This window comes from Dermacentor variabilis, chromosome 6, assembly GCF_050947875.1.
Source record: "Dermacentor variabilis isolate Ectoservices chromosome 6, ASM5094787v1, whole genome shotgun sequence".
Taxonomy (NCBI): Eukaryota; Metazoa; Arthropoda; class Arachnida; order Ixodida; family Ixodidae; genus Dermacentor; species Dermacentor variabilis.
Genome location: NC_134573.1, coordinates 75102783 through 75122869, shown reverse-complemented (window position 1 = coordinate 75122869; position 20087 = coordinate 75102783). Strand labels below are relative to the sequence as shown.

At 43.6% G+C, this 20087-nt stretch overlaps 1 protein-coding gene across 4 annotated transcripts in view; it reads right to left on the bottom strand.

The window, feature by feature from the left end:
* The window catches only part of LOC142584874 (scm-like with four MBT domains protein 2), a 61022-nt gene extending 43612 nt beyond the window's left edge, over window positions 1-17410 (bottom strand). Inside the window, exons 1-7 of one of the 4 annotated variants that reach the window (XM_075695189.1) lie at window positions 17290-17410; window positions 12146-12247; window positions 11254-11339; window positions 9774-10044; window positions 7255-7343; window positions 5049-5138; window positions 3223-3370 (exon numbers count right to left, since the gene is read on the bottom strand). In XM_075695189.1, the coding sequence (XP_075551304.1) occupies window positions 3223-3370; window positions 5049-5138; window positions 7255-7343; window positions 9774-10044; window positions 11254-11339; window positions 12146-12221 (760 nt within the window). In that variant the 5' untranslated portion in view covers window positions 12222-12247; window positions 17290-17410. Of the gene's footprint in view, window positions 1-3222; window positions 3371-5048; window positions 5139-7254; window positions 7344-9773; window positions 10045-11253; window positions 11340-12145; window positions 12248-17084; window positions 17200-17289 lie in introns of those variants that run through there. The other 3 variants (XM_075695188.1, XM_075695190.1, XM_075695191.1) reach the window with 3 other exon arrangements.
* Window positions 17411-20087: the final 2677 nt, after the last annotated feature.

Here is a 20087-nt window from a genome sequence, read left to right as displayed (position 1 = left end):
CATGCATGCCTTGCAAGCCAGCACTTATGTTAAGGCTTACCCTGTGTTTTTGCCGCCTAATGTTTGCACCACCTAACATATTTTGAGAACACTGCATTGTACAAACGCTCTCCCCTTTGAACCTTGTGAGGACCTGCAGAGCATGCGGAATGCAATGGAAAGTTTGCTGAGTATTGTGAGTTGAGCAGTTCATTGCTCAACTCACAATGAGCTGAGTATTGTGAGTATTGTGAGTTGCTGAGCAGTTAAATGTGACATTCTTGGTTACTTCATCCCTCCCCCTCCCCTTCCTCTCACTGCACCTTTAATTTTTCTTGGCACCTTCTAATTAGACAATTTGGGCGTGAACGAATTGAAATAATCAAGCCAAGAAGTGAAGTCCCAACCTGCACTGTAGGTCAAGAAACCATGACCAAGAAAAATAAATTAATTAATTAATAAGAGTCCGACTTCGTTACTGTCTCAACACCACAAAGATGTTAATTGGATGTTTGCCACATGTCGAACCACCACCCAACCATCAGCACCTATCCAGATGTCAACGCAGCGTGGACACCCAATTCTTGAAGGGTCCCAAGAAAGGCTCTCACCCTGCCTTTTACCTGTCAGTCTGAGCAAAGGATGAAAAGGAGGGGAACAATGACGATGATTTAGGGAGTCCCAGTTGGACGTTTAACACAAGTCAAACCACCACCCATCCATCAGCACCTATCCAGAGGTTAACGCCGCGTGGACACCAACTCTTGACGGGTCATACAAAAGGCTCTCACCCCGCCCTTTACGTGTCAGTCTGAGCAAAAGATGAAAAGGAGGGGAACAACGTCGACAACCTGAGGGGCGCAGGTTGCTTTCTTGCCACATATTCCAAACCAGTCTCTTCGGAGGCGGAGTTACTCTGGGCTATTGCTAGCATGGGTGTGGTATCACAACGGAGTCGACGATGGTGATTTGCTGCTGGACGGTCTTCAAATTCCTTAGTCGACTCGTGTAGGGAAGACAACGGTATTAAAAGCAGAGACTTTCCGAGAGTGAGGACAGAGGGTTCTGATGTGAACATTTAACTTGCTCCTGCATGAAGTGGGCTTCCGTAACTGGAGCCGTGTAAATAAGCTAAATAAACCGTTTTTCCTTCATTTTCTACAACCTGACGTAGCAGTCGATGGGCTTGGCGGATTCCATGCCCTGAACGCCACCCTAGCCGCGACAGTGTGCAATGTGTTCGAATGGCGAACACCAGGAACCCATATGCAATATGCCTAGTCATGGATACGAGGTGTCTGCACACAATGTGCTCAATAGCTGAGTCTGAGGGAATTGTGTGCGAGATGCTTAGCCGTGGGTCTGCGGAGTCCATGTACAATGTTCTTAATCACCGAGTCTAATGCACCAATGCGCAAAATGCCTATCCGTGGATCCGAAGAGTAAGCACGCAGTGTGCTTGGTCCCGGCACTGATGCTCGAAAGACTTAGCCGCGGGTCCAAGCACTCATTGCCTGCGCGATGTGCTTGGGAGCAACTTGGAAGTGAAGTCCAAAGCGCCAATGCTCGAAAGGCCTATCTACACATCCGAGGATACTGTGCGCAAAGTGCTTGGTCGCGAAGTCCACGTCGTCAAGGCCCGGAATGCCTAACCGTGGATCTGAGACGTCCAATAACAGAGGGGTCGGCCACGCTTCTGCAATGTTCGCATCGTACCCATTTCAATGCTCGTCGAGATCACGGTGTTCGAGGTGCAAAAAGCTCATGGTCTGCTCTTTCCACCTTACGAGGTGCAACGAGCAGACGATGCCCCTACAAAGCGCGCACCAGACCAATGGTGAACTGCCCTGGAGTCGCATGGCAGGTGCGGCCAATCAGAGACTCTGGGACGATGTTTAATCCTTTGATTTTTGTGCGTTTGTTTCTGTAAGGAGGTGCTAGCTGAGGTGGCAAATTTGAAGATGGAGAAATGTGCTTTCCGACGAGACCAAGATGGCGGCGCTCGGTTACACCGATCCAGAGGTATTGTGGCTTGAAAAATGCTCTTCCGTGATTTCCATGAAATGTTTCACCACTATGATTGATGCAACAAAGCTTTTATAGCCCTTCTATGCTGTTTTCAGTGATGATAGTTTCGAATCAGATAGAAAAAAAAGGTCATAAAAACTGAAAATGTGACTTTCAAAAAAATCAATTTTTGGGGGGCCATTTTTTGCAATGTGAAAGCCACATCGCCCCTTAAAGCATGGCACTTCAATTTAATAGATCACTATGCAGGTTCCAAAACTAACACAGACTAAAGCTTCGAAGCTATGTTCACAGACTTCACGGGAATTCAGTTTTCTCGTGCAAATTTTGTGTCCCATAATTTTTTGGGGCAGACTGTACATCAGCTCTGTTCGCTGACCGACCACACAAATGCTACTACAGCTGAACTGCCTAAGGGGTACCAAAAGCACTGCTACTGACCCTTGTCAGCTAGCTAGCTTTATTGCAGTGTCTCTTGACCAAAATATGATGGTAACATAGCTAACTGACTGTGTGTGTGTGTGTGGTGCGTATACATGCAACTGTTTGGCATGTGGTAAGCACACACGTGGCTAACATTTAAAGATCCTTTTAGTGACGAGTGTAGCCACCATACTTCAATCATCCTGTTTCACGGGAAAGCCAACTTAACCTTGTCAGTGAGTGACATAATTGCCACAAAAGGCACACACACAAAAGGTAAAAGAAAACCTTTCAGTGTTTTTTTTTTTTTTTTTTCGGAGGTTATGCAACTCACAACGCCGGGTTTTTGTCTCAGATATTATAAAATGAACGCAACTTTATTTTTGGTCATGCAGTAATGAAGACTGACACGGATAATGGCAAATTCCCTCCTGGTGTGGTTCTCACATTCCCATCTCGCAAAAAGAATGTCAAAAGGAACATGGCGGGACAGAAACGTTGGAATGTACTGGCACATCAGTGAAACAGAAAGGGGTCAAGATTTCCGAAAAGCGTCTACTACCTTTACGGGTTCCTGAGCAATAGTACAGGGCCCATATTCACAAAAAAGTTGTTACACTCGAACTGTACGTAAGCACAGGTGCCAGACCAACATGATGTTGGACACGTCATCAGCGAAGGTGGGTGGCCGATAGCACGGAGCCCTTACCAACGAAATGCTTACGACCGAGAAGCTTTGGCCCCTGGTTACCAAGAGTGTGGTGAAAACGAAAGTAGTTGCCACATACTTACACTGTGGTGGTCGATAATTTTGGTCGCCATGTGAAGGTGTGTCGAGGGCCTTGACCCGGTGGGACAGGTAAAAGAGCCACAGGTCCCAATGGGGGTCATTGCACCCGTCATAGCGCAGAAGCAGGCGACCACCCACATTCTTCAGCACCTGTTATGCAACAGTCAGAGAATAGATAATAAATGAGCAAAATGGGTCATCTTTATTATTATTACCATCACCGCCATCACAAGCACTATTAGGCCTGCACTCCATTAGGCCCTCATGAGCTCTGTTGGGCACTACTAGAACACACAAATATCTCCTGGAAACCCATGAGGGTTCCTCAAGATTGGTTCCTTCGGGACTCCACACTACAGCCCACATGATGCCATTAACGCATTGCATTGGGCTTGTTGGTTTGCCATAACATAAAATGCAACACCAGCGCTGGTAGACTGGGACACGAGACACAAGGCGACACAAATACAGCACCGTGTTTGGCTCAACTTCGTCTCTTGACCCCATCCTCTAGCACTGCTACAGCATCTACGTAATGTCAACTTTTCTTTTCGACAGGCTGCCTTCATCTTGCAGGTTCTCGCAGATTTCTTTAATCTAGTGCCCGGCTGTGCCACCAGCATCCTACACTGTGAACTCACTAGCACTCTCATCTCATCCCATTCTGTGATATGTTTCTTTGCCCTGATACGGTAGACTTGAGTTAATTCGAGTCCAGTTACTTTGATTATTCTGTTAATTCGATACCTGCCAGAGATCCTGGCCAGCGCCCATGCATTTCTGTGGGCCCAAACTTTCATTATTTCGATTTTAAAATTGGAATTCACCAGATAATTCAAACTTCACCACTCAGCACACAGGCGCCTGACCTCTGTGATGACCCCAATAGTGACCCCTTTAGTGACAGCATCTTTCTCGGCGGAGCTTAGGGAACAGTGATAGCACTGAACACACATCAAACTCTCGTTTAAAATGCCTATTTTCGGCCTGCCCTAGGAAGATTTTCAAACAATAACCATAGTTAACAATGTCTGATTACAGTATTTATCAGATGTTAAACATTCTTTAAAGACAATTAGCTCGAAAATTGCCTGTGCAGTGCAATCACACACAATACCAAGACCTCCTTATCGGCATTTATATGCTTTACCCATAACACTTATGTGTTGCGGCAAAGCTGACCTTAGAAAACCAGCTACCATTGTGCGACACATATTAAACTTTTGCCAATTTTTCTTGCTAAAAACCAAATGCACATTAGATTTCTACTTTGTTTAGGAGCTTTAATGCCATTTCTATGCTAGTTTTTTACTTTGTACACATAGAAAGTGGGCGCACATTTGGTTAAGGGGTGCGTTAGAATCGAGGAAAATACTGCCAAATAAATCAACGATGTATTTTGACATTTTTTCTGCATCCTGTTTAATTTGACCCACTAAATAACTATTTCAATTTCTTCTGTCCCATCAGGGTCAAATTAACAGAAGTCGACTGTATTGACTACATCACTACGAAAGCACCAGTTATCTGTTCTATACAACCAAGCCCTACAAAGGACTACTTGCATTTAAAAAGCATGCAACAGATCTTGTCTGCTGCCCGTTGCTAAGCTGATGTTGCACATTTCAGACAAATGTTTCAGCGTGACCTCCTCAGCTTATGCTAAAGCAAGCTAAAGATGGTTAACCTAATACTTCAGCAAATTTAGCCTTTCTTTTTGGTAGAGAAAGGGGGGGGGAGCGGGGAGGCAACAACATTAGATTGAAAAAGCTTCTTCCTATCAGGGAGCATGAAAAGGCATGTAGTCGACAGAAAGCAAAACACTTACGGAAGCAGCCCAGCCATTCAGCGGGTTTTCTTCCTCGAGCACAAGCAGCTTCATGCCTGGCTGGATCTGGTCAATGGGCGCTGAGCCTTTCTGCGAGAGCATTGTGCAGGAAACAAATTAATTCGGGAAGCCTCCTGTTTCGTGACATTCTCTTCTCGCTGAGGGGAACACGAAAGAAGTGCACAAATGCCAACAAAAAGGAGGGTTGGGTTCAGTGCCGACATTTACAGCACCGAAAGCCAAACGATGGTGTGATGCACTCCTATTGGAGCAGATCATGAAAGATTTTAACCCTGTAATGCCGAGACTAAGGCTGGCACATAATGTAGCGGTTCCTTTTGTCTGGTTCCATCTCTTTTCTAGCATTCACTACTCGCGATCGGCCAACCATGGTGATAACGCAGGAGCGGCGCCGCTCGGACTGCTGACAAAGAGTGAAAAAGATTAGAATAGAATCACTGCATTATCCCAGCCTGGGACGACAAAATGCACAAAACACAGAAGGAAGATAGTAATCGTAGTATAAGATGTATTATGGTCTTAATACAACAGGAATTACAAGGTCACACAATGACTGAGTGTTTTATTCCACCACGAATAAGCAATGAAACCAGAATACTGCATGAACGAGTGAGTTATCAAGGGAATCATGTCAGTAGGGGGCAAAGTAAGATGTCGGCAAAACACAGCAGGGAAACCCAACGCTGCCTCATGGCGCCATTCTTAACATTCGTAACAGCAGTTCCTTGTGCTGCTGACCGGAATTAAAAATGCTGGCATTAGCCAAGATGTGATGGCATTAACGGTGTGACAGGATCTGACAAGTACTTAACTAGTACTACCTGATGACAAGCACTTGACAGCGAGATAGCACAAAGCCTACCACACAAACACTTTGTGTGCAAAGAGAGGGCACGAGGAAAAAAAAAATCTTGCCAAGTCACCATTTTCTAGTAAAAAGTGTTCATCAATAATTTAGGACTTTCTGCACTGATCTCGCGCAATCGCTTTAGACTATTGCATTTCATGTCCTTTCTGTTTATCTCGTACTGCGCCTACTTGTTTTCCCAGAGGCCACATTTTCTGATAAGCCATTTCATTTTCCATTCTTTTCACCTTTTATCGTTGCCTTTGACATGGCCTGAATGCCAATGCACTTACGTTACCTCTTGGATAAAGCACTCGGTCAGACGTCCAATATAGAATGAAGAATGCAAAAATGAAATGTCACAAAGTACAAGCTCTGCACAATTTATTAACTTTTTTCATAAAAGCATAGAGATAGCCAGAGAATGTATAAAGCAGTATGTCGGAACGAAACAGAAACAAAAGTGACATTTTTGATCGGAGCGAGAATGTAACTGAAACACTATTATTTTGTTTCAGAATGAAACCGAAATATTTTCTGTCAGTTTTCGGTTCAACGAGAAAGTCGGCAATCTGAAACAACCTACTTCAGGCAAAGTCAGCGTTAGCGCATATCTCAGGCAGGGAAAGTGCGAGCGATAGCAGGGTCCAGAGCTCCACTAATCTAAGCCTGTCGCTCGGTCCACTAGCAGATCGGCATCGTAGTAAAACCTAGGGCTTGTGCATACGATGGGTACGTGCTTCTATGGGTACAACGCTTTGTTATTCAAGTTCCATTGTTCATTTAAGTTCGTTTTATCGAAACAGCATTCTCGCATTTTGGCGAGTATACTCGATGACATGCTGCTTCTGAAATCTTCTGACTCAAGGTATTGAGCATGATCTCGGAATGCCTAATTCAATTATTGGGAACAATAAATACTACTTTTTTACTGTTACTCTGCTTCCAAAATTTTTGCATGCGAACGAAGACCGTTATGAACCGTTATGAATCATATTTTTTTCATTCCGGAGCAGAAGTGGAACAGAAAGTTTTTCAGTGGAACAAAACTAAAACCAGAGCGAAAAGCATTTCGTTCAGACACCCTGGTATGGAGGTTGCAAAAGCAAACTTTTATCTTCATGCTATGCTCACAAGAAAATGCCATTAAGACAATAGAGGCTGGCGCTGGTAAGAAATAACACCCATTTGTTTATTATATGTGCATTCTTTCTCCACCATTTCTCTTCTCTTTTTTCCAATGCTTCAACCCAAATATTTGACTCTTTCAGCTTCTAAATCCTTGAACCAATCATTATTTGCAATCCTGGTGCTTCCACGCAGCAAGAGATAACTTACCATCTCAAGGACATAGGCTGGCACAGTGACAGCACTCTTCAATTCATCCGCAAGCAGCTTCTCCCAGTCCAAGTGCTTCTCCAATATGGCTGCCGGAAATGGAGAGATGATCAGAGAAACTTTTACAAAAACTGTTACACACACGCTAGCACAAAAAAACATCTGCAGGCTACAGAATCTGCCAGATTCTCGAGACTAATAAAATAATGCAATGCTATGTTTGTCAGTATTCGTACTGGTGAGAAAGAAACATCTTACGTTTACTTAGCTAATTTGTTATTTCTGTATTCATTATACTAATGGGGTTTGACTGTAATCACTTTGAGGCAGCTTAAATGTAAAAAATAAATGACACATGTGTGAGCATAGCATCCATGATGCTAAAAAGAAAAGGAGTAGCAATTTCTGGGTGTATACAGTTAGAAAGAAAACAGCAACAGTCGTCATCAAGTAACTGCAACATGTGCATGATTATTGTAGCATTTACTTTTTTATTTTCGTATGTCTGATATTATAGCACGAGTGAGAATAATAGAGGGAACTGAGGGACTCAATTTCCGCTAGTGACAATAATATGAAATGACAAACATTGAAGACATAGGGAAAGTTTTATCTATGATATTCATTTCGTGCACTTACGAAAATGAAAGCACTTTGAAACTGAACACCTGTGTTTATGTTATTTTCTCATCCTGTCCTTCACCCGTTTGCTCTGTTGAACATGCGCCGTAATCACCAAAGGTGCCTTTGTCCAAAAACTACAATCCTGGTCAGATTAGGATATGGAAGTCCACACAATGCCCCTTGTGGTTAAAAGGTGTGTTAGGAATGCCATGATGTGGTGAGGCTAACAAAGAAAAACTAGTTTGCATTTATGATCACTGTAAAGGAGTGTGCCTGGCAGCCCCCAAACATTGGTCACAATGCCTGGCCAGATATCAAAGCAGAGTTTCACAAGTGGTATCATTGAATCATTTCTTGCCACAACACTGCGGAGTGGCCAAGATGGCTCAGGCTCCTACTTGGAAAAGACAGCTACAGTAAAACCTCGTTAAACCGTACCTGCTTAAACAATAGTTTCGCTTTCAAAGTAGTAAATTCAAATCCCCGACTCAGCCGCCACTGAACATAATGTGTTTTGTATCCACATAAACCGTACCAGTTTACTGCGTACGTATCAGTTAACACGTAGTGTTTCCACTTTTCGTCACGCAAACATGTCGGTGCATCGTCTCTATCGGGTGGCCTGGCAGAACAACAAGCCTCAGAGATCAGCACAACGGCCTCCAAGTGCCCTGTGCATTTGCGCGTGAAGCCACATGAACATCAACATTATTTCGGCACCGTGCCGGAGAGCGTTGTGGCGTCCTGCAAGCGAGAACTCGTGTCATGCCGAAACTCAAATAAAAAAGAAGCCAGATGCTCAGCATAGAAGAAAAATTAGACATCGTTCGTGCTATCGAATGTGACATGAAAAGTCGGCGCTGACACACGACATGGGTCTACTGTTGACTACGGTGTGTGGTATTTGGAATGCGAAGAAGTTGCTCGGCAGCGCTGCTGCAACCACGAAGAGATGTCGGCTACGAGGTTCGACTTTTCACCATCGTTGCCTCTGTTGTTGCCAAAGTATTGCATAGTGACAGTGATAAGGACGACACGGAAAGCAACAGCACGGGTGATTCAGGCCCAATAATGGCAGAAGCTGTGCGTTATATCAGCCTCATGAATGCAAATGTCGCGACGAGAACAGCACCCCGCAATGAAAAGGTGCTCCAGACTTCTGAAATGCTACCGTGCCTGTGCACGGAGAATATGCAACGCCAACGAGGAATTTGCCATGAGAGTGTTTGCCGAGAAGAGGGGACTGGTTGAAAGGCTGGCTCACAGCTTCAGCAAGTTTGAGGCCGCTGTAGTCGCTGCTAGGCCGCCGCGGCATCAAACGAAAATAACATGTTTGTCGCACGAAGCAAATAAATACTGCATGTTTTTTTCCTTTCATCACACTCTCTCTGAGTTCCGTCTTTGACAGGTATGTGGGCAATCTCATGCTATTTCGGTTAAGCAGTACTACCATTTAGTATGTACTATTTCCGAGCTCCGGCCAACTACAGTTTAACGAGGTTTCACTGTACAGACAACAAAGCAATCAAAAGAGATAATGCACAGTATGGTACCCTACTAAAGAAAAACACCAAGCTAGTAATTCTGAACTGATTACAGCTCAGTTTTGACAGGAAAGCCTCAGCAATAAATCTTTCTTGATATAGATCAGCCTAGCATGTCCCATATGAAGCATGTTTTTCTACGAGGTTGATGATACATCCTTGTTATGAATGCAAATTAGGTGTTCCCTGGTAGAGTGTACCATAGTGTAAGTGTGTTTTCAATAGATTGTTGCTAGCGATTTCATCCTTTCTTTCTGGCCCCTATTTCCGGAGCTTTCCAAAGCTTGAGAATTTTAAAGGGAGGATTTTACCATCAAATGCAGCACTCAAAAAGCCATGCACGTTCCTTACCCGGAGGTGGCTTGAGAGGCTTGTGGTTGCGGGCGCACCAACCAAGTGGGTGCACCTCGTTCGTGCCCACATCGCACCAGAAGTCGGCTGACCGGTCCGCCCCGTAACCCAAGTAGCGCAGGGACAGCAGCGGACCGCACGTGGTCACCACCGAGGCCAGCCAGTAGACTCCGCCACCATTTTCGCCGTTGCCGCTGCCACCATCGGCAGAGCTCAGTGGCACTTCCAGCTTCATACCTGGGCGCAGGCCACTCTCCAGACTGTGCTCCACCTGCCACCAGGGCGCACAACCGGAATGTAATGCCACACATAGAGGTTTTAACATCGACACGGTGCAAGTGGCCGAAGTGGATGTGTAGAAATGAAATGCAGAAGGACAGAAAGCCGAGTAAGTTCATAAGAATTCACAGTTTGAATCCATAGGGATATAAAATGTGCACATAAGTTTCCACTAAGCATTTATGTTGTCCTTTTCATTTCTCTTGTGCCGTTGCTTCATGCACTTAACCTTTCAAACAATGCACAGGGGTGGATGTGGGTAATAGCAAGGAAAATTCTGAACAACTACATCTGAGAAACAAGTGCAGTCCCGCACACTGCACTAAAGGTCCAAAAATAAAAATACTTATGTGGTTGACGCCATGTACTGAGAAGAAACTAGAGCTAAATCTGCAAGAAAGTAACGAAGGTTGACACTCCCTACAAGAGAAAATGTGACTGGCCTGTCAAATATCAGGGAAGGTTTGAACACTGATAAACAGAGCAACAACTGGGTGACCAACAAGGCAAAATGTAGGAAACCAGAACAATGCTAAAACAAAAAAAATGGGTGACAGTTGCGTGAAGAATAGTCCTAACTGCACCTCTCAGTAGGCACTTTCCAATTATTCCCACACAATGATTTTGCATTGTCAATGACGGTTGCTGCCAATACAGCTGCACATTCTTTCGCAATTCCCAGCATTAAATGCTGTAATCTGCAAGCCAAAGCGGTACAGGTGAGAGCACAAGTGATTGCTGTGTGAAAGCCTTGCAATATTTCTTGTGTTCTCTGTTTCCCTTGCACTGTGCCCCACTCGTCACAATACTACCGAACTAGAGGTCAAACACATAACGACATCATTTTAGACGAGAACATAAACTGAAGAGCAGACAAGCACTGTCCTTGTCTGCTGTTCAGTTTATCTTGTTAAACAGTGCAAAATCAGACAAAGAACTCAAAAAAGAAAGGGAGACATAGACAAGTGCTGGCTACGTCTCCCTTTCCTTTCTGCGTCACTTACCTGGTTTCACGATGCTTAACAAGACCAACTAGCTCAGTCGCGAACCCTAGTTCAGTTTATGTCTTCCTCCAAAGTTGTGCTTTTACAATTTGAACCGTGCAGAACCAACTAGTGCAATTTTCCAGATAACCCACAAGAGGACACTGCAATCGTCACCGGAATTCAGCATCCAGGGTGAGCAGCACATGAATACTTACGTGGGCAAAGGCTGTGGCCGGCACAGCCTCGCTCTGTGTGCTCTCCAAGTAGTCATCCCAGTGGAACTCTGCCTCCCCGTCATCCTCTGCACATCAATGGCCCCAGAACTTGGTTACAAACACTGACGGAACCAGACTGCTATGCTGCATTGTTATGCTGCGTTGTTGGCCCCCGAACAGGAGGCCACATAGAAGGAGCTAAGAATGCTCACCGCAAAAGTAGCTTTAGCTAGCAAGCAAGAAACCAACACAAAAAATGCTGCCATCCCCTTGTGCTGGAACGAGAACGCTACATATTACGTGCAGAATGCGAGTTCTCCTCCCAACGATGGCAAGCTTTGTTTTTCCTTCTTTTTTTTTTCGTCCACTTTCATTTCCCTTTACGTTATCACCTCTACATTGCAATTAAAAATAAACGAAAAACAAATTATTTTCCCTATGCATTCTTGGGCTCCATACGGTTGTGACTAACAAGAGTTGGGTTGGTGCCCCTTCTTCTCATTCTTCCCAGGCTTATAAAATCACTGTCATGCGACAGCTTGCATGTTTGAGAGGCTTTACTGTAGCATGGCACAGGCAGCACTGCAAATCTCCAATGTTGCTTATCACACCAGTCCATGAATAACACCATCTACCTAACCCCTTGTTCTTCCTCTTCACCTGAAATAGAATGGCCGCTACACCCATTCTCATATCCATACTGCCCTCTTTTTTGCCTTTGAGTGCTATGCCTACAACCTTTCAGTCCATTTCTCGTCTCATAGTCTGGTAACAGTAAAAAGGAAGAGAAAGGGCTCAGATTTACTCTTGTTGAACTGCTGCATAGCTCTGCACCGTTGTGAACCAATAAGTGAGCGAGTCCTGATCGAGCAATGTGAGAACAGGCTTTTACCAGTGGTCCCCGTGAGACTCTGCCTCTTGTGGGGGCTGCCCTCTTTCTTGGGCGAGCTTGGTACCTTGCCGCTCATGGCCGCTGATGCTGCTGGCCCTCCTGCTGCAGATGGCAAGGAAACGTTCTAATCATGCAAGGAGTAAAAGTGGTCGGCAAATGGTCAATCACTACACAGGGGCCAATTGTGACCAAGGTGGTTCAGTGTATGTTCAACAGCGGGGAAACACAAAAAAAAGCTTCAGGCTGCAGCCCAGCCCAGTGTCCACCACTTTAGATCTCCCGTTTCCTGTAAGCACTTTGTTCGCATTGGTTCAATGCACAATACGACAAACAGAATGCAAATCTGCAAGCGCAAAGAAAATTAAAACAAGCAATAATGACCAGTTCAAAATCACTTTGAAAGCCTCTTACCCTCCCCCCCTTCTCAAAAGAACAACAGTCCTGGATGTGTGAAGTAAGGAACAAAGCCAGAATCGAGCATGCAAGACTCGTCTTTCAGTTTTTGACATTGTCATTATGTTTCGCTCATTCATTCATTCTACTCTCATGTGCCGAACAGAAACAGAACAGCTTTACAGACAAAATTGAAGCACAGGAAGATATATACAAATCGAGGATGAAAAAATAAATGTAGTCAAGGTACAGGTACCATCACACTTAACAAACACGCATCTCAAGCGCCTTTCTGCTTCCCTTGCGGAGGGGGCTAGAGATTTCTGGTTGGGTTGCCTAGGATGTGCTAGCTTAGTGAACTTTCTTTCAGAGGCATTCGTTTGCTCCTTACAGCATGTTGAAGTTAAGCCACCATAGGTGTGCCTTACATTCTAGTAAAGTCTGATGGCAGCTATACATATGACATAGTTCAGAACAGCACGATGAGAAACCAATTGAAGCATTGTGTTTGGCTCTATATACAGACTAAAGTTGGAACAAAGCACTGAATGTTCCCACTGTCTCCTCCATGCCCCTTCAGTGTGCATAACAACTAGTCATACAACCTCCTTAATGCAAATGCCTACGTACTATTCGTACGTAGGCATTACGTACTATTCGTACGTAGGCATTACGTACTACGTACAATTCAGCCAATGCAGTACATAGATGAAAAAAAAAAAGAAACTATTTCCTCACTGCTGCTGGGATTCTGCAAATGGTTGCATCATTTTAGTCCTCCCTTTTCCCATTTACCATACATATGGCAAGATAGGCTCAATTTGATATTGATGTGGGTTTTAACTCTTAAAGTTACATTTAGGCTTTATGAAGCAAAAATGGTGGTGCTAGTGAAACATTATCACATAGCTGACATCATAGAAGAGGGCACCAAATTCTTTTTGGCCCCCTGTAGTTCCTCTAGGGGCACCAAAATCTAAGTGCATCAGGTAAAGCTGCCAACTTTCTTGAAACAAAAGAACAGCCCCCTCTTTCAAGGAAGCAGTGGTCTAATGCTAGCGGTGCTAGATTTTTAAGTGAGAACACCACACATACAAAAAAAAAAATGCAAAGCTGTTACAAATATTACAGTTAAAGAGGCAACAGAACCACTGAAAATATTGCTACATAAAGGCAATATAGTGTCAAGCTGGGTTAGTCAGTACTTTGACGTAACAGCAAGCAGTGCAACAAGATCTGGTGCCTGTGATACCAAAGTTTTTTGTCATCCTGTTATTGCTTTGTTTGCTCTTACGCCGTTATATAAAGGACTACATGCCGCAAACAAGGCAAATGACTCGGAGAAGAAAAATGCAGCTTTCTTATCACAGTTAATGCAGAAGTTAAAGCCACTGCACTTCATCTTCTAATTAACTTTATCTACGCAGCCACTATTCTCACTATTTCCATGTACAAGTAAGCCTGGAAAACTGGTCATAAACGCTGGGAAAGGATTGTGAACCAACAGCCAACAGCACCTCCAAAAAGGGCAGCTGTACCGGTCCCAAACCAGACAGAAGTCAACCGCAGCATGTGGATTTTTCTTTTTGCATTTGAGCCCCATTACAATGTAATCGCAGCTGCCAAGAATCAACTACACCTACAGCAACTGTGTTAATATTACCAGCAACGAGCACCCCTTGCCAAGGATTTGTGTACCTGATTAAAGCAATGGACTATTTAGAGCCATTAACGTACATATAATCGCAGGTCTGAAATACTGCTAGACCACTCCGAGAAATTGTGCATATATCAACAGGTTATAGCCACAATTTTGCTTAATTTTACTGATCAGTTACCACAGAGGCAGAAACGTGGGACACCCAGTGTGAAAATGTGTGTTACTTTGACTCACTCGCAATAGAGAGGAAGATATTAAAGCTGCAAACAGTTAACTTAGTTTATATTTTCCATCCTTTCTTTAAGGAATGCACCATGTATGCTACGCAGTTGAGTCATTTTTTCGACGCCAGTTGATCTGATGTTTATTTCCTTCGTGTTAAGAAGTTTGAAAAAGCACTCATGCTTCCTAAGCACTTCTTAAGGATGATGTGTGCTTTTCAACTGCTATACTATCACGTGACTTCAGTTCATTTAAATGCCTGCTTTTCAAGCACTATACTATGTGACTTAATTAAGTTAATTTGAATTTAATTTGCACATTCTGAGGGGAAAGTAATGGGAGTCGAGAGCATTCAGCCTTGTTCTGAGTTTTGACTGCTTGTATTACTCAGTGTGAATGAGTTACTCTTTATTCACTCAATTTTTTTTTTTTCATTATTCATGCACCACTGATATGGCACAACACCCAAGCATAGCCAAAATTAACCAACACAATTTAGACTGAAACACAAGCCCAGGAAACAGCATATGTGGTGACTTCTTCAAAAAAAAAAAAGAAATGACTAAGGAAATGTAACAAGCCTAACAATAGTACATAGAGCTCGCATTAACCTGGCCTACATTTCTTTCACATGTTAGCACTTATTTTATTAACGTGCACTTACTGCTAACTTTGTAAGAATTAGTGTCCACTTCCATGAACAACAGCTGTCATAATTTTGAATATCGAAACAGAAACGATAGCCTGATATATTCTGGCGCAAAACAAAGCTAGATGCAGGTGACACTACATTCCAAGTTTGATGTAATAGTTCTGCGAAAACCCGCAAGGTGGAAGGAAGTAATTAATAAAGGGGAAAAAATTAGACATCCACCCATTCGAGTCCCGGACAAGGACAAATTTTTCTTCAACTGCGAAGCTTTTCTTTCGAAAAACCTGTATGGTTTTCCTTTGTAGCAGTTTCTACGATTGTGTGGATGTCTAATTTTTCCCTTTATTAACTAAATTCCAAGTGTTTAATCATTTTGTTGCCACCAGTTTCCAAGAAGACCAATACTTTGTGCGAGACATACCGCTACATGCATCCACTCGACGACGAAAAATAAATATGTGGAGCACTTCATATGTCATGAGTTGATGCAGCAATCCAGGATGAAAAATGAACTCGCGGAACCCCCAGATGATGTCAAACCTGAATATATGTGTTCAGGCAAACAAAAGACAGTTTTATCTGAGCAGACAGAACAAATGGATTGTTTGTCCACACACATCTAGGTGCTGTAAAGCATGCGCCCAGGGCCATCTGATTAATACAGTTTTCCAGGTTCATAGGGGACCACTTGACAATAAGGACTTACTTTAAGAGGTATTGTTTAAATAGGGTTTTGTTCAGTCTGAGCAGGTTAATTCCGAATTCAATGAACTGATAGTTGATTAATACAGCACACACTCTGAACTGAAAATTCAGTGATGCCCAAGGGGTAATTACCATCATGTACAATAAATCGAAAGTTTTATAAGTGTGACTAAGTGAAAGGGAACATATCTTCATCAAGAATAAATAGTGTAAATGCGTACCTTGTAGAAGCTACGATTATCACTATGTGTTAAAATGTCAAGTGAAATAAAGAACGTAATGACTGTGCCATTTCTCTGTTAGAGGAGAATTGTTTGTGGCAAATTATTAAAGTGAACTGTTCTATCTAACCCAGGGAAAAATTTCGCCAAGAAATCGGAGTCAATAATTAGCGGGGTCATATTCGAATCCCGAAACAAGACAAAGAAGAAGAAGAAGAAGAAGAAGAAGATCCACAGCAGGTCTTCCACAATCGTACGTAATTATGTAGCTTAATTTTCATTACGTGCGCCACATGTTTCTTCACGCACGATAGCAACAACGTCTGACGCGATCCGTGGAGCGCGCTTATCAGTAATCGATTACGGGCGGCCCTCATTAAAACAATGCGTCTGTGTGAAACAGAGTCGACAAAATTGCGTTTTGTTTTCACAGTGCTGACAGATCGAGGCATAGAAATAAAATAAGAAAAGAAAAAGAAAGAAGAAGAAACGGAATTGACGCACCTCCAACGGAAAAATAAAGGCACGTGTGCAAGAACATCCACAGACGGAACTGTCTGACAGCGCAGCTTTCGCTACACTGCGGCAATCATTTCAAGCAAAACCGAGCGGTGAACGCATAAGCACGCTACATAAACAATAAATTCCGAGACTGCCTGCCGGCAACATACGCGATAAATCCATTAAAAACAGCTGGCCGAGCGAAAGAATCTGATCGCCGAATATATAATCGCCACGCGAACGCCTATAGCGCTAGGTGATGATCCGATTATTCCAACATTTACTCGCAGCATATCTGGTCCTCGGCTAGCGCCCGTTATTCATTCGCTCAACGCTTCGCGTTTTTCACCGCTTTCCTTCGTAATTATCGGAGCGTGAAGCCGACATGCGCGGACGAGAAACGCGAGCGAAATGCTAAGTAACAAGAAGAAAAAGAAAGATAAAAAAGTATTGAAGTGCACTGTGCTTGTAAATTTAAGACGACATGGAAATAAATATCTACCGCAAATTCCAATCACGCGCATTCGCTTCGGTTTTATATGATCCACACAGACACGATCGAACAAGAGGGTGATAACGTAATACCGATTACCAACTTTCAAACGCCTCTGCACACTGCCGCTGAATATGGAACATAGAACGTTGATGGAACCGGCGTAGCAGCTGACGACGCTGAGTGATTGCGTCCAATAAAGTACGGTACACTAGGACAGCTCTGTATAGTATTCAAATGCGGCCAATGGATTGCCGATCGCGAAGAACGAGCAGATAAAGGAGACAAACTATTTACCGAGCGTTTTCCGGGCCGAAATTTGCCGAAATTGCAGGCGCGCAGGTTCAGTTGTCCGTCTCTTCGCATGCACAGAAACAGCGAGAACAGCGCAGCAGCGCCAGCGTTGCGCTTTTAGTTTTTTGTTTTTTTTTCCTTCAACTCATAATCGAAACCGAAACTGCTTTAAACCAACAGAAAGGCTTTGCTCAAAAACGTAATACCGGTAAATTTGAATGAGAAACGAAGTCTCGCTGTAATAAAAAGGCTCACGTAACATATAGTTATTGCGATGGAAGACTGCGCAATGAAACCCCATTTTGCAAATTTCATACCTGCTTCCGATTTTCGGTCTTGCAGAGAGATAGAGAGCTTATTCACAGAAAGGCACAGAGGCCATGCCTGAGAGTTGACCTAATTTACGTGCTGCTATCACTCACTGTTCTCGAAGGTGAAGGGGCATTAACCATTAAGGGAAAATGAAGGAAGCGATAAATCATGTAGTACAAAGTGCTGCACAGTCTGATGTATATTGGTGTCGCGAAGAGAAGGAAGAGATTTAAATTTCTAAAGGCTTAAATTAATGTTGTCACGAGAGTGAAAACTGTGAAAAATAGACAAACAGCTCGACCAACTGTTCCGTGTACAATTAGCTAAATAAAGAAGATCCATGGCGCGAAATGCGCCTCGATTCGTGATCCATATGATGTGCCACGTACAGCGCCCAGCGCGTTTAGCCTAACCGAACATAACGACCATGTCAACGCATACGGCATCGCCTGAAAACTCTGTTGGTTGGCAGCCACTGTAAAACAAAGGAGAGGCCGCGGTCATGGTATCACACGGGATGCCAGCTCACGTGCGTCAGTATAATAATACCTCCATTGTTCGCGCCACGCGCGTGCCCGAGGTGAGACCTTCCCGAGCGAATGCTGGTTTTCCTCGGTCAGAAGAACCTCACTCACCCCGTGCCTTTGCCCAACAACATGTTTATGTCGCTACATTCAATTTTCCTGACTGTAATATGTGTATGGTTACATTGCAAAAGGGGTGCACCCCTTTGCAGTGCAACCATGCAAGAACACGTTTTCGTGTCAGTGTACATGTGTGTTTGTCTACACACAACAGACACGCATATATATATATATATATATATATATATATATATATATATATATATATATATGTGTGTGTGTGTGTGTGTGTGTGTGTGTGTGTGTGTGTGTGTGTGTGTGTGTGTGTGTGTGTGTGTGTACAACCTTTGCAGCGCAACCATACACATATATTGCAGTCACGACAATTAACTGTAATATATGATAATAACAATAATAATGATAATAATAAGTTTTATTTGCACAAAGACATGAAACCCCAGGTCACGTGCAAGCCTAGACAGAAAGGATAGACTCTTACGCTCGTGCGCCTGCTATATATATATATATATATATATATATATATATATATATATATATATATATATATATATATATATATATAGAGAGAGAGAGAGAGAGAGAGAGAGAGAGAGAAATTCTTTAGGTTACTCTTGAAACGTAGAGAAATCGGACTTGAATGATGTATGCTACAAGGTAAACAGTTCGACCTGTGGCGGATAGTGAAGGCGGCAGACAGCGTACATGGCCGTTCGGAAGCGAAAAAGGAAAAAGCATACAAGAGATAATTAAGTCAGACCATGGTGGCAGTGATTGACTCTTTCTAGGCACTTTGACAGCTTTACAGCAGCCTTATCGATGACGATGCAGGGCAAGAGGAAGGCGGATGCTTGTAGGGCAAGGAGGACAGTTGGAGAGGAAAGTCGGAGAAGAGGTAGAGGGGCGCGGCAGCGGTATAATTAGGTTCCCGTTGTAACGAGACAGTCGAAGGAGAAAGCGGTCGCAGCGCAAGTGCGCGTGTCCCCGTCTTAGCGGCAGAGAGGACAAGTTGAAAAGGTGGGGTGCACAACAGAGAAGGAGCCAGGAGGGAAGAAAGAGCGCGTATTGATCGTGAACATATGCGTGCCATTTCATCACTTGACAGACTACGTGCATAAAAGCAATTTGTGTCCTATCAGATGTATATATCGTTGCCCATACAGAGGATGTTCAGTTTCTCTAAGAGAGATATAAATTTATTGACAGGCAAGACATAGAGGTCGACCCGAGCTCGAGTTGGTGCGCTCTGTAGCCTGCTATATACTGCGCACTGGTGAGTGAAATTTCATACTGCGACGGACGATGATGAGGAGAGAAGTGTCGAATGCTTGCGTACATCAGACGGTAACCCTGCTGGAGCCGGTCGTCTAGTTTCGTGTCTTGCAGGAACTTAGCGCTTTAGTTGCCTTCAGTTAATTGTCTGATGACTATATTGACATATACGAGTGGCGGATGCACCGCAAGCCAGTACCTGTATATGCTGGCCGCATTGTGCCGTACTATAAACCACTGATTTGTTAGTGATGTTAGTGCTCGTGATACGGCGGCGCACACAGGCACGACCTAGTTGCACTCACGCAAACCACACTGTTGCTTAATTAGAGGCGCTGAATGTGTATTACCGTAAAGAAACGGAATACAGGTCAATCTTATTTTTTTAAAAAACCGCGGCAAAAGTCGGCCCCCGTCTGATATACCGGTCACTTCTTTTACCGGTTTATACCGTCTCTTTTATTTTTAATAAAGTTTGGACGGTCGACCTGTATTCCTTTTTTTCTTTTTTTTTCGTTTTTTTTCCGGAACACGCAGTCTGAATCTGAATCATTTATAACTAGCTGTTGGGCAAATGTTCCGCAAAGATATATTCGTATAACTCCTGTTTGGCTT